We start from the raw sequence: 15676 nt of genomic DNA, 5'->3' as shown, positions 1-15676 counted from the left end.
TTTCTTGTCGTTCTCAAAGACAATAAGAGCCACAAAAAATGAGGCCGAGTTGCAGGCGTCATGGTTGCAACCTTCCGTTGCACAGAGCACCGTGGCGGAATATCTGACCCATAGTCAGGGTCTAAGATGTCAGGATCTGGTAACTATGTCCGGCTCCCCGACGCGGGATCCCATTCAACCATCTTGAATCTCTCCTCTTTCTCTTCCTCATCTACCTCGTCTACAACACACGCAACAAGAACGCGGCCATGGCAGCAGCCGAGGACATAAGTGTCCTGGCGATTGGGCTCGTTGTGAGGGTGGAAGTTGTTGATGGGGAAGAAGCACTTCACGTCGTCCCTCCAGCTTATTGACAAGTCTAGCACTTCCGCACATACTAGAACCCTAGGAATCAAATAGTCATGTCAGTAGCAGATACAATCGTCGCAAAATTAGCACTTCGTGGCTAAATCTATAGAAACGTGACACTAATTATCATTGCGGAATCAAAAGAAGCACATATGTTTGCATCTATTTGGTTAATTTGCAACCTGTGACTTGGGTCTAATATATACTCCCTCCGTCCCGTAATATAGAAGAGCGTTTTTTACATTACACTAATGTAAAAAACGCTCTTATATATTATGGGACAGAGGAAGTAGTGGGTTTTATTTCAATTCAGTTCCTGTGATGTACTCCCTCCGTCCGAAAATACTTGTCGGAGGAATGAATGTATCTAGATGTATTTTAGTTCTAGATACATCTATTTTTATACACCAGGCAGAATGAGAATACACACCTCTGGATGACCGAAGAACCAAAAGAGATGCTGGTATAATATTGGGTCTCCCCCTCCTGCAGGATCAAAAAAGGTTGTATTAAAGTTTCGATCGGTTAATAACATTGTAATTGCCCCCGCCAGTACCGGAAGTGATAATAAAAGTAGGAATGCTGTCACTAGAACGGACCACACAAAAAATGGTAATCTATGCATAGTCATTCCAGGTCCACGCATGTTGAAGATAGTTGTTATAAAATTGATAGAACCTAAAATTGATGAAATACCTGATAGATGAAGACTAAAAATTGCTAAATCAACTGCTCCTCCAGAATGGCTGGTAATACCACTTAAGGGCGGATAGACTGTCCACCCAGTGCCGCTGCCCACTTCTACTAAGGCTGAGCTTAATAGGAGCAAGAGACTTGGTGGCAACAACCAGAATGATATATTATTTAATCATGGAAATGCCATGTCAGGTGCACCTATCAGAATCGGAACAAACCAATTACCAAATCCACCTATCATCGCCGGCATAACCATAAAAAAGATCATTAAAAAAGCATGAGCCGTTATTAAAACATTATAAAGTTGATGATTCCCACCAAGAATTTGATTGCCGGGTCGGGCTAATTCCATACGAATCAGTACGGAGAAGCATGTGCCCATCACTCCTGCAATGGCACCAAAGATGAAATAGAGAGTCCCAATATCCTTGTGGTTAGTAGAGAAGAGCCATCGAACCATATTTGTCATTTTTTATTTGAGAAATGAAAACTTTCCTTATCAAAGAGGGGCCGGGGGGCTGGAAGAGAAAAGAAAGAGGGGCCCGCCCGGGGGCTGGAAGAGAAAAGAATCAGAATTACTGAGCTACCCCGCTTTTTTTTTTCTTCTAATTCCCTTCTAAGATCCTCCGACTTAAACAAGTCGAGAGCATGCTCGTGCTCAGCTCTTTCGAGACTTGCCTTGCTCTTGGGGATTTCTTCCCATCGGATCCTCTGTTCCACTTCCAGGCACCTCCTTGCGGAGCTTTCCGCCTCAAGGAGATCCCGGTTGTGGGAAACAACATCTCTAAAGAAAACAGATCCTCCCTCATTCTCCCGCAGATCTTGATAAGACGCTTGGAGAACAGTGAAAGAATCAGTTGCGTGAATATGGTCCAGATAGGAACGAAGCTCTTCATCGACCAAGTAGGGCTCGATCGGTAGATAAGGCCCTATTCTTTGATAAAGCGCCACAAATTCCTGAATGACATCTTGTCGCATACTAGACAACTTTTCTTCCATTAGGAAGAGCTTAAGCCGTCCAGGTATGTCCTCTAGAGGGGTACGTATTGTGATTAAGCTTGTTCTGAATGAACGTAACCCATCCAGGATCCTGCTCGTAAAGGCTCAGATAGAAGTTTAGCCCTGCTAAATGAGCTAGAGCTTGGGGATCCTGAATCTCTGGAGGAAGAGTAATAATGAAGGAGGCTCCGAAAAGATTGCAAATTGGGAGAAGAATAATCGAAATAAAACGCACTATAAATAAAAATAGACAAATAGAAAATAATAAAAAATCGTATATATAAGGAAACTTAATACAAAAGTGCAAATAGAAAGCAGTAAACCTGCTAGTGGAGAAGAGCCATCGAACCATATTTGTCATTTTTTATTTGAGAAATGAAAACTTTCCTTATCAAAGAGGGGCCGGGGGCTGGAAGAGAAGAACTTGAATACTAAACGCTGGAAGAGAAGAACCTTAATACTAAACCAAGTTTCGGGAACTTCTTGGTGACTTGATTGGTTCCCTTCCCCCAATTTGCAAAGGATGATTCCCGTGAAGGTGATCTCGATCACCATTCTATGATATTTCTGGATGCTTTTGAGAAGCTTTTCCTTTTACCTAATGCCGGCTACCGACAACTTACTTCATGCTATTACTAACACTTATGACTGAGCCGCACTTGCTTTCCAAAAGAAATTGAAACTATCATGCCTGAGACTAGCCAATAGAAGAAAGAGCCACAAGCAAGCCATAGCAGCATCCTTTTTCTTCGCTTTCTTCAACAATGCGAATCTACCTCACTCCTCATCATAACTCAAATACAAATTCGAGTTCCAAATTGATATTTCCTCACGTAAGCAATAAAATGTGAAACCAATATTCATCATGAAACTTCAGACACTGATGATTGTGAGGTTCTGGAAGAGAGACGACGTAGGCTGAAAAAAGTAAACAGAAAACCACCCCTTAAACTCATTTGCTCAACATTCTTTCCACAGCAACTAGAAAAGTGGAGAAAATCCAATAAGGGGAGGTCCCGGTGAATACGAATCAATTGGAAACCGAACCCCGCATTCATGTCTCTAACAAGGCTGTCTAAGCTAAGCGGCCATGGACCCATGGACCCGGGGAATCTGAACCATTAGGTAGAGTTTCAGCTGAAAGAAAACCAGGTCAATCTTCCGATCGCGAGTCTTTACAAGCTTGAAACAACTTAAGCACAGGCGGGAGTCGCCCCTTTTAAAGTCAGTATTTATGCGGCGCTGAACTAACGAGCGGATACCTAACCTTCGAAGGAGAAGAAAAGACGGATGTATCTTTCATTCATATCGATCAGATGTGCTTTGCTCAGGACTCCCATTTTACCATTGCTTAAGCCATATTACATAAAGCATAGTGAGTGATACGCAATGCTGGCACCACCATGTTTTTTTCCTCACTCTGTGTAGCCACACTCGTTTGTCCATTTCTACTTATTATTTATGTTAAATAGTATCCGTTGGTTGTAGAAGCACTGGCGTTCAGGGATTGGAAAATACATAATATCAAGAAGCGGTAGGAACCTGGCTAACTTCGATGCGGATAACGCGCTGTAGAAGAAAGTGGATCAACCAAAGTAGACCTTGATCGAAAGGCACCACAAGGCGAACCAATAGAGTGTGGTGTAAGCGGTGAAGCAGAATAGGAATTGGAACTGCTTGAACTAGAAAGGGCTTCCGCTACCGCGCTACCTCGGGAGCTCCGGAAACGGTATACTCGCTTCACTCATCTGTAATGGTATCCTTGAAAGCTAGCTAAAGTGGGTTCTAGACAAAGTTCTCCTAAGCAGGGCGGAAGGAAAAACAAGAGCAGTATAGCTCTACATTACGCTTCGGGGGCCTCGTCTTACTCACTCACCTTCTACTAATCGGACCGTGACAAAACAACCAGCCCAGCAATAGGCAAGGACTGGCTGAAATCCCTTTCTGGATCCAGTCTATCCGTATCTGCTGTCCCTTCCGCTTTCTGTGTTGATGGAGCTCGGTCAGATAGTTCCGGTATTGCAAAGGAGGGCAACGCATTGGGATCGTCCAATCCCTTCTGATCGGTTGTCATATTGAATTGCAAATTCTCGTATAGTAAGAGTTCCTTCGGTTTCCTACCTAGCACATTCTCTGTTGTCTACGCCAATATTTTACCTGCGAGTAGAGTGTGGCTGGCTACATACGGGGGAACTCAACCTACCTTTCTAAGGGTAGACCTTTACAGATGAGTGAAACGAGGATTTAGGTATATAAGGAGACGACCCGCCAAGCGAGCCAGCCTGATACCGACTTTCATTGATAGGCCATGAAACATAGAGAATGGGAACTTGTTCGCACGTACCTCGACCGCAGGTCTGAGAATGACGAGTGTGCTTTCGCCCACAGCTTCTGTTGCTTAACCGGCTCGTGGTGTTTATGGTCCTGACCCGGTACAGCCGCTAAGCTCATTTTTCATTTCCAAGTGTTGTTACTAGCCTCGAGAGAGATGTTTCACAGGATTCACCTGCAACTGATAAACCTGGGGGATAATACCGAAACAGTCCTTTTTTTTTCTGATCATAGAGGAGCCGTATGAAGCTAAGGTTTCATGTACGGCTTTGCAATAGCGGTGGGAGCTGTGATGTTATTATCGACTATGATTATCTAACAGTTCAAGTACAGTTGATATAGTTGAAGCACAACCAAAATATGGTTTTTTTTATGGAATCTTTGGCGTCAGCCTATAGGCTTTCTAGTTTTTAGAATTTCTTCTTTGGCCGAATGTGAAAGATTACCCAGAGGGGGAATTAGTTGCAGGTTATCAAACCGAATATTCCAGTATCAAATATGGTTTCTTTTATCTTGTTTCTTACTTATCCTTATTAGTTTCCTCTTTATGTGTAACAGTTCTTTACTTAGGCGGGTGGAATTTCTCTATTCCCTACATATCCACGGTTCTCCCAGTGTAGGAATCACACTAGTTATCTTGACCTTGATTCGGTCAAGCAGTTTTTCCTTACTATACTCCAGTACGGACAGGAAAAGAATCTGTGTACTCAACGGTGCATTAGTAATTATCTGGGATTTATTTAGCTCTTAAAAGCAAAACGGTGTCTTGACTCTCAAAAATAGTGCGTGTTAATATCCATGTAGATAAAGATAGAGATAGCAACGAACTGGATGCATAGTAAAAAAAAACTTGTGACTTGTTCTCGTAGGCTAACTAACCAAATCATAGGATCTAACACGAGACCGGATAAACACCGCGCCCCCGCCGCGTCTATCTATATAAGCTAATCCCTCGACCTCAACCGACTCCCAAATCTCAATTGCTTTGGCTCTCTCTCTCTCCCTCCCTTTCGCCGCGTGCGCCGTCCAATCCAAACCAATCCCAAGTCCCCACCCGCTCGCGGCGAGCAAAGCAAGAACATTTCCCCAAACGCGGCCCGCAACGTCGTCGGCAATGTCATCTCCTTCGGCCTCTTCCTCTCCCCTGTGTAAGCCGCCGCCGCCATCCCCCTCGTCCGCTTGTCTAGTCTACTCTCTATGGAAGGTGGTTGGTAATTAGGGTTTGATTCTGATGAGGGGGCGCTTGCTTTTTGCTTGTACATGTGCAGGCCGGCGTTCTGGCGGATCATCAAGAACAAGGACGTGGAGGAGTTCAAGTCGGACCCGTACCTAGCAACGCTGCTCAACTGCATGCTCTTGGTGTTCTACGGCATCCTCTGCGTCATATTCGGCTCGGCAATGTACGCCTCCCCGCTCACCATCATGGTACGTACCCATCGATCCCGCTCTTGATCCACGTGCATAGATGTCTTTTTAGATCTATATTGGTAGATGTTCGTGATATTGTGGGTTGCGTGCAGGGTAAAGTGATCAAGACCAAGAGCGTCGAGTACATGCCCTTCTTCCTGTCGCTGGTGAGCTTCCTCAACGGCGTCTGCTGGACGTCCTACGCTCTCATCAAATTCGACCTCTACGTCACGGTCAGTAATATCTCCATCTTCAGGTTCCAACCAAATCTTATATAACTTGAGAGTGTCTCTAACCGTGCCGGCTCTTGTCTTCGTTCGTGCACTGCAGATCCCCAATGGCCTCGGTGCGCTGTTCGGCCTCGTCCCCGCCTGCTACTACAGGCCGACCCCCAAGAAGGAGAAGAGCGTAAAGCTCAAATATGATTGAAGGCTCCTGGCTCCTTGACTGCAATAACAAGTGCTAGCTACAGTAAGAACAAGGGAATCTAGAGACCGAGACTGAAAGAAAAGGCTAGGCTACTTCTATTCGTTATTCGTTTCCCATATGATTTTCCATATTTTACCATAAAAAAAAAGATGTTTTTAGCCATTTATTGTTAGTACTGAAATCAGGCGTAAAGGATTTTACGGGGGGTAAAGAAGTTATTTCAACAACGTTCCTGTCATCAAATCCTGATTCAACAAAGCCATGCCAGCTGTGTTGGTCGTTCCTCCGATTCAAAGTTCTCTTGGATTCCAAAAAGCATCGCTACCCGCATACTGAAGTTGCTTAAATCTATTGAATTCCACCTCTGCACCTCTTTCTTGGGGCATAGGTGAACCTATAATTGATAGTAGAGCGTATGCTAAATCCCCAACCCTCATGATGCACTTCGTTTGATTCACTCTGCTTATCGTACCACTTAGAGCTTTCAAACCCTTTTCTTAGCGCTGCGGTAATATGTTGTTATTTAGAAATAGGAATGGTATGTTTAATAGCTCGCATATGTGTGTTTCAGATTCTATAGTACTCGGTTCTTCTGTTCGACGAGTTCTGATTTTCCTAGGTCTAATAATATGTTTACTGGTTCGTTTTCACCGGAGGAGGCAGCTAGAAATCCTGTTTTGTCAGTAGGTTGGCGTACAAGGAGGATAAAGGAAAGCCCGTTTGTAGTTCAATTCGTTAGAACCAAATGGCACGTTGAGAAACGAGAACTTCCACATGCCGAGCATCATTACCGTACTGGTGACTTCACCACCTGTTCAACTATTAGCTTTCTTGCCTTATCACAATCGAATGAATTGAGACAACCAGAGCAACTGGAACTACTACATCTGAGAGAGATGAGGAACCTAACCTACGGTGAAAGCCGAAAGCCTTACGCATTGCTTTAAGAATGGGTCTAGCGGGCGTATTGAATCCGTGACCCCTATCTCTTCACTTCTGATCGATTAGGGAGGGGGGACGCCTCTTACTCGAATACGCCTTTTGGGGGTGCGCGTTGTCCAACCGGCTAGTCGGATCCTTCTTCTATAGAAATTGGAAACAGAAATCCCTGTTATAGCAGAGGTTATATTCCACTTCTGAAACGATCTCATTAATGCATAAATAGTAAGAGGTTATTTAATGGCGGGAATCATAATTCGAAGATGGCGGTAAAGCATAAGACTGCGGAAGCGAAATCACACTAATCTAGTTGGCCAAAGCAAGGGAAGTTCATCTCTTTCTTATTTTGCCTACGGCGCATAGTGAAAGGCATTCTATCGATCCACCATTAAGCTTCGATCGATCGCCTACTTTCATTCCTAATCTATCTCTAATGCTTCGCTTGCAGCGAGAAAACAGATGCGTAACGGCTTCCGAGTAACAAAGAGCTGGTTTTGCCTACCTCTTGAAGGCTCGAAAGGCGGGTAAAGTGACAAATAGGCTAGATTGTCCTATTAAAACAGACCTTGTGCCAAATAGAAGGTAGTCCCTTGATCCATCCCTGCGGACGAGATACATCGGTTGAGATTCAGCAAAACGAAATCAGCTGCATGCATAGACGCCAAAAAAGGAGATCAAAAGAATCTTTCGAATCGATATAAATTATATAATCTGTAGAAGTACATGATTTGGAAAAGAGGGCTCAGACACGGTCGCGAGAATTCTTCTTGTTCCCGGTCAATGAAATTCCTGAATTCAAGTACCTCGACTTTCCAATATTGATAGTTCGCGAAAGAACTAAGATCTTCAAGGCTATACCAACTGAGCTATCCTGACCATTTATGGAATCTGGATTCCCCGGTTTTCCTCCTGATCTTTCTTTCCCTCTTCCCATAAACATTGATTCTCTCTCCTAACCACTCTTAAATATGTGAAATACACGGAATCGATCCAAAACTACAAGCAAGGGAATCAACTCTTATTGCCGTAAAGGAAAAATAACCCCTTTCCTTTATATATATATATACAAGGAACAAGTAGCCTTCGCCACCTATTCCTGAATTAAGGGAACGCGAGAAAGATTTCTCTATGTCAATTCAAAACAAAACAAACGGACGACTGAATCTAAAGTCTACTAGAGAGAAGATTGGCTCGAACGTCAACTACTGATTGTTCTATCCAACCAGCACATACCGTTTGCTATGATATTGTTTTGCTCATATTGTTTTATTGCCCGGGCATTGCTACGGAAGAGTGAAATGAAAAACTCTTCTTGAAGAAGAGGACTCTTCTGCTTGATCTTTTGATACGGTGAGGGAACAGGTTTTATGCGTTCTTTGAGCAAATGGGGAAACAAACTGCTGATACAGAAATCTTTCACTTTTACTGCCGAAGGCACAAGAGAGACTATAGCTAGGAAGGATAAGCAAAGGAATCCAGATTCAATCGATTGTTTGAAGCCAAGGTCTCGAGCTAGTCCATCTTTCTATACGAATTTCTTTAAAGAATACTTCTCTTATGATCTACTACGAGAGTGTCAAGCGGCGATGGAAGTTGAGTAACTGTCTTGGAAATAGGTAAGTCGGGCACATATTCTAGTTCCGATTCTAGGCTATCTATAGAAGAATGGAGTGTTATAAATTCTACTATTTAAGCTGTTGGTGCAGAGGTAAGCAAGTCAGTCTCGGGTGGGAAGTCAGCACTATCAACTCAGGCGGGTCTTCAGTCCAAAGAAAAAGAAAGCGGTGGTCTGTACTTGAAAATAGGACTATACTTTTTGATTGAAATAGGACTGTACTAGCATCTGCAAAAGGCAAAGCATGACCTATCGTGTAGTACTTCGGGTGTCGATCCACAGGGAAAAAATGGGAGAACTGGTTGGTTTGCACAAGTTCAAATATCTTGGCCTAACCTAATTTGTAGAAACCTGCGGCCTAAATTAAAGACTAATTCTAAACTAAAGAAAATAGAAATCGCCTAAGGCGCGTGCGGCCAAGGTCTTCCATAGGAGCTCGAAGGAAGAGGTTCTGAATAACTATACAATTTATAAGATGCAGTGGATTAGCTAGACATTGAAAAGCTGCCACTCTGAGGGAATTTGTTTGCATAAGCTACAGGTGCTATAAAGCAATCATGTACTGAGTACAAAGCTATTCCATTATAGTGAGCAGTATCAAATACGTAACAAGCAATAGAAGCATCCTGGCAGGTGTATAGAACTAGCAAAGTGGTTTAGGAAAGGGCATATGAATAGGCAGTTTGGCAAGTGAGTAGTTTAGGTCCTTTAGACCAAAGAAAAGGCCGGGAGCATTTAGGTAGGCCTATCACTCAACCGGTGGCAGCCGATCGACTTATACTAACCGTGTTGGCAGAGCTACTCAATGACTCATTAGATCCACGAATTTCCCCATCTATGCAGGGCTTCCGCAAGGTTCTCGGCCCTTCTTCTGTGCATTAACTCAATGGCCGTCTATGGATTATATGGTTCAGGTGGACGTGGTCAAGTGTTTCGATAGCATAGACCATCGGTTACTACTTGAACATTTGTCTAAGCTCTTAGGTACAGATAACGCTCCTCTCATTGACCTCATCAATTGCTTTCTCAAGACACCGATACTTTCTAAGAAAGGGAATGACTACTCAAACAGTGAAGTCGGCCTTCCACAAGGATCACCGATCTTGCCTGTTTTGATTCAATCATTCCTGCATCAACTCGACTTGCAATTCGATGCTATGGCCCAAGAGGAGAATGGGGATTCTACCAAGTACGTCTATTTCGCTCGCTACGCAGACGATATACTATTCGGCATTCCTATCGTAGGTGTTGGCGTCATGTCTAAAGTCTTCTTTCGAAGGCTGCAAGAAGTTCTTGACCGATGTCCAGTAAGCTACGCTTGAAATTCACGTCTATTGTACTGCAACCATGGAGGGCTCCCGCAGTCGAGGAGGGCAAAGATAGGTTTGGAAACCAGATTATTGGCTGTTACATTAAGACACATGAAATGCTAGATGTTATATGCAGCAAGGTCAAAACTGGGCTTTTATTTGTCCCTATAGAAAGATTATTCACCAAGCGCCAGGAAAGCTTTAGCTTTGCCATAGAGTGACAGTCGGGGGGGGGGGGGGGGGAGCAGGAGAGAGGGAAAGAGGCAAATGAGAAAGAAGAAGGAGCAGGGTCGAGTGAAAGAATTGGTACATTGGGTTCCCCCCACCGAGCGGAGCCAAAGGAAAGACAAGGGTTGAGGTAATCGCTATGAGTGTTCAGGCTATTCCGCTTATGCTCGCGGATGCGGATAAGAAGCTATCAAAAGGGGATGATAGCAGCCACCCATATGGGCAGCTAGAAAGAGAACGAGGAAATGTGAATCACGATCCTTATTCGGTAGAGGAGTCGGTGGACATTGGTTCGAATCCAATTCGTGAATATCAAAAAGCATTGTTTCTCATTGAACTATATACGATACGCGCGCACGAGGAAGGGAGAAATTGATTGCGTTGCAGTCATTTTCCATCAGATTCTTACGGATGTAGTGCAAAGTAAATGTTTCAGTCAAAAGTAAGCTGCCGACTATGATGAATGCCAGCCCGATCTGTAGCTGATCTTTGATCCCGAGCTTGAGCTTCTCTTTGATGTCGGGTGAATTGAATTTCATATATGGAGAAATGTGTCGCTAGTCCAAGTCCGCTATAGAATTGTTTGTCTATCACTTCGGCAACGAAGGTCATTTCTTTAGAAGATCGATACTGGTAGTTGCTTGCGGTGTCTGAACAAGTTTCGAAAAAACTACTGTGTCTGCATTTTCCTAAAGATTGCTGTGAGGCTGATAGTGATATCTTTCCAATAACTGACTCAGCAGGTTCAATTGAGGTATCATTCGATTGATATTTCGAACCGTGTAGTGGTTAGGATCCTCTTATTGCCGTCAAGGGCTATTTTGGTCGATTCCAACCAGAGAGTTATGAATAGAAATAGCAGACCTGATTCGAGACAACAGGAAGTTCCCGTTTGCAGATCTACATTTCTCAGGTTCAGGCTATTCGTGGAGTCGATCACCACCACTTGAGATAGACGATCAACTTCATTAAAGAAGCAGTCATCTCTATACATGAAGTAGCATGTTTTCTATGGTCCTATGAAAAGGTTCCAGTGGGTTTCTCTTGCTGAATGGTGGTAAAACACCAGCTTTCATTCCTCACTGCAAGCTACTCCTTTTGCTGCTTTTTCTCACTCTTTGCCTGGGCCAATGATAGATTAGTCTCTGGGTCGGTCAAGTGATAAATTGGCGAGATTAGTTAAGGAAACTGGGACTTCTGATTGTTCGCGAGGGATGGCTGAATAACCTACTTTGCTTTCCATTTAGGGTAATAGGATGCCACTACTTGACCTTGCTTGCCCAGACACAAGATAACCTATAGTTTGGGTACTGCCCTTCGTGGTGCTTGCTTTCCTATAATCTGTAAAGCTTTAGCTTTCAGAGAAGAGATTTCAGTATCCGATTGCTTTTCTGACTGGAATTCTCTAGTTCACTTCACTTCTACGCAATGTCATTTCTTGATTCAAAGTACTTATTTTCTGATTGGAATTTCGATCTCTTGGCAACAGGTTTCGCTTCTGCTGAGGACAAATTGAACAAGCTACTTCTCAAGTCCGGGTGGGCTTTTGAATTCAGAGAAGGGAATTCCAGTTCTGATTCTAGTCTCTGTGCTCTGTTCAGTTCAGTTCAAGATGGGAAAGTATTGCTTGTTTCCTAGAATCCTAAAAGGGGTGCTTGTTTTCCTCGTCCGGGCTCTCCTCTCCCCTTTCAGTCCCAACCTTCATTCCTGCTTTTCCGCCAATTCACTAATTTCAATAGTTCAGATCCAGCACTTATATCCCTTTTATATATATATAGAATCAGGTATCTGCTTTCCATGGTTCCTGATTTCGGTATCTTTCTTGTCTGCACTTGATGAAATCCCTTTCTTTTCTTCTTGGCATACAGATTGGATTCTTGTTGATCCAATCGGAACTCTTGAATTGAGGGGTGGCCGTGAAAGAATCACTATTTTGATGATATGAATGAAAACAAGAGATTTCATTCTTCATGGCATATTTCAAGACTAGGGTACCTGCATTCTAGGTCTAGGACTTGTTGCTTCGGATCAGTTCCCTTTAGAAGCAGTTTTCCTCTTCTTCAATCTCGAATCCCGAAGGGGAGGCTCTAGTTGCCAAGTAAGAAAAGATCTCGGTAGTTCAATTCATGCATGTGAAAGCTTATCTGCCAGATACAGATGATACTTGCCACTACTTGACCGAAACTGGGACTTGAGGAGGAATGAAATTCTAAGGGAAATCAATCAACTAATTGAAATAGTGATATCGGTATCGGAACTCTGGAGAAGGGCCCGGCCTAAGCGCCCTCTTGAGACTTGGACTCGAAAGAGGGAAAGATTAGTGGGTCAATAACCAAGTTCCCCGATTGGATTCCAGTATCTGATCAAGCCGAAGTAAGCAAGTTCCGGATTCGAGTTTCCTTTTCTGACTAGAATTCAAGTAGGATTCCACATCCACTCGGTATTCTAGCTGTACCAAGTCTTTTTCTTCACTCTTTAGAGGGAAAGTATGCTTTGGATTTGCTCAGTGATACAGGTATGCTTGCCAACCCTGCTGCATTGTCTTGATCTCTCCCTGGGATTCAGAACTTGGATCTGGGAAAGGAGGCTTAAGAAGAATATGACTCCATATTAGTAGTAGTATGTTGCACTAGACTCATATGATTAGGAAGCGATAGAAGTTATCGAAAGCAAAAAGGATAGGGGCAAGAAAAGGGTTTGAAAGTTCATTCTCACCCCTACAAACTTTCTTTTCTTCTTGGCATACAGAATTCTCTGCCTTTAGTCACCCTTAGCGCGAACCATCTTCTTTTCGAAGGACGGAGTCGAGACTCCTATCTATTCGTAACACTTGCACGATGAACTATTCGTCCCACTATCTCCCTTTCCATGAGACCTACTATACCCCTTTTCTACCTATACCTGGCTAGACTCGTGTACCTCGATTTACGTACATTCACCTAATTTACTAACGTTATTGCCTGCAATCGAGCAAATACCAATAAGACATTGATCTCTAAGGAGCTGTTACGAAGTGTCGCAGTCGCTGCTAACGGTAGGATTTTCTATCACGTTTTTTTTTCATTAACGTGCTTGCACCCACTAGTTTACTGCTTGCTTTAGCTTAGCTTTCCCGAAACCATCAACTCTAGCTTTTTGAGCAGGTTTTTACCAATCTGGTATCCGCCGCTGATCCATATTCTAAGATACCCGCTTTCTTTACGACAGTATAGTATCCTGTATGCTGACAAGATCCATGAAGTAAAAAGGAGGGATATGGACTCCATCCTATAAACTCAATATATAGAGGCTACTTCGGAAACAGGAAGAAACCACACTCAACATACAACACCGACTCGTCTTAGACAGGCTTTTATAAATACTCCATTATACTATTATGTACTTGACTTGCTAGGAATTGGATGAAACTATTAATGCATCCCATTATCTATTTCTTCATTCAGCTATGAGAGCTAGAAATTGATAGAATTTATCCATTCTACTTCCTCCACTTCTTTAAAAGCTTCTCCAATCACACTTATTACAATCTCACACACTTCTTCTTCTTCCTGACCTTGAGCGCAGCGCTGAAAATCCAGTATAGATTTCGTGATATATCAGGTATAGTGGTTTGAACCAGCTCATGCTTCAGTCCAAGTGTTTGCCGTACGCCTTCCTTAAAGGGCTTAGTTTAATCTGTAGTGGTCCTATCACGGGTGTCACATTCATTTTGACCTATCCGGGAGACCCTATTTGATTAAGAGATCCATGCGATGCCAGAATCCGTCACTAAAGCACCATATTGAGAAATAGATACCCAGCTGAGGAGTAGATGAGGGGCAGTGAAATCCATCTAAAGAATGCCGTGGAAATGCTACTTGTTGAATATCAAAAATATAGGATATCGAAAGGTGATGCGAGCGCTAGCTCATCTTAGAAGTGAGGTGAAAGATTTCTTTGATTTCGCGATCGATCCTATTTTGCTGGTGAGGAAGCAGAAAGGATTGGAAAAAGTACCAACTTCTTGTAATTCTGTATGCCAGCTCCTATCATATGTGCTAAGAGGGCGTTAAGCGGCCTGGGACTCTTATTTATGATCTTGTTTAGGATTGAAAGAGCGGAAAAGCTAAGGTACATCAGCATGGGTTCTATTCTCGTCTTTCAAGTACCTACCCTGGTATCACCTATGTAGATTGGTGGGGCTTTAGGAGGGACTCCAAAGTTGACTGTTGAATCTCAGTATGTATGGCCAAGGCTCACTCATTCAACCCGCGAGAAAAGCGAGTCTTGAACGAAGGAAGAATAGTTGCAGGATCCTGGGTTCGGTATGATCGTTCTTCCAATTCATACTAGCTACGATCTTTCCCTGCTTAGAGGATCCAGCAGTAAGGGACCTACCTATGGCCAGTAAAGAACCCACCTATGGCTGGCTCCTCGGACAGCTTTCGGAGCTTCTGCTTCACCGTGTAACACAAATGGTTCCTGGGCTTTAACTAACTAAGTGCTGGCAGTGATTTTAGGTTGGTTTCATGGTTTCTTCATTCTTGTAGCCTGTGTTGCATGTGTTTGCAGTAGCTTTGCAGATTCAGGACTATTGGCAACAGCCGTTGACCGTCTATCTTCTTCCCAGTTCCCAGATACAAGATTCTAGGCTTTGAGCAATGCAAAATGCTTGATAGCCAGGAAGGCATTTCACTGGGGTTCCTTTGGTGGAACTAATTCTTTCTCTCTTTTCTTCATATCATAATTGAATTGATACCTGAATTCAAAGAAGAAATCAAGAGACAACGTTCCTGTTCCAGTTGGGGTCCAGACGGCTTTCATACACACGGATCTTTCCTTTCTTTTGGTCATGCACAGGATTCAACTCAACTGAATACATTACATAACATATTTTTGATAGATCGATTCTTCTTGTCCGCAAGGGCAATAACGTTCTAAAGATGGGTACGATCGGTTGCACAACCATAACTCAAAATGGAGTATTTCTTGACTACTTATACAACTCTTTGGGGTCCAAAGATACTCTAAAATACTCATCAGGTCCGATACGATATTAATAGTGCTTAGCACTAACTTCCTTCGACCGGACACCACCACTGGCTTGTACTTAAGAATGGGTCTTGGCTGAAGGTATCGATATCCGGTGCGAATCAACTTGACACCATGGTTACAGTGAGGAAGGATCAAGTTTTATGCTCGCGCTTAGTGGGAAACCGTACAATTATCAACTCTGCCTCCGTTCCCCCTCTTTACCCCTAGCTAAGCCCAATCGCGAAACCCACTCCTCAAATGATGGATTAGGTGAAATGAAACATGTACACGCCATTCTTCAAATCCTTAGAAATCATATTAGAGTCTTGCTGGATCCATTAACACAAACAAGTGCAAGCGT

At 43.3% G+C, this 15676-nt stretch overlaps 1 protein-coding gene and 1 pseudogene across 1 annotated transcript; one reads left to right on the top strand and one right to left on the bottom strand.

Annotated features, from left to right (window-relative positions):
- Positions 1-1222: 1222 nt before the first annotated feature.
- On the bottom strand, positions 1223-3433 carry LOC141026321 (uncharacterized; annotated as a pseudogene).
- A 2074-nt stretch (positions 3434-5507) lies between these two features.
- Positions 5508-6286, top strand: LOC141025447 (bidirectional sugar transporter SWEET6a-like). The gene is made up of 3 exons (XM_073500728.1): positions 5508-5799; positions 5895-6014; positions 6112-6286. Exons 1-3 carry the CDS (start codon positions 5635-5637, stop codon positions 6208-6210), a joined length of 384 nt encoding a protein of 127 aa, XP_073356829.1. The 5' UTR covers positions 5508-5634; the 3' UTR covers positions 6211-6286.
- Positions 6287-15676: the final 9390 nt, after the last annotated feature.

The sequence above is a fragment of the Aegilops tauschii genome, chromosome 6 (genome assembly GCF_002575655.3).
Source record: "Aegilops tauschii subsp. strangulata cultivar AL8/78 chromosome 6, Aet v6.0, whole genome shotgun sequence".
Taxonomy (NCBI): Eukaryota; Viridiplantae; Streptophyta; class Magnoliopsida; order Poales; family Poaceae; genus Aegilops; species Aegilops tauschii.
Note: the sequence above shows the minus strand (reverse complement) of the source record. Positions and strands in the feature narration are given on the sequence as shown.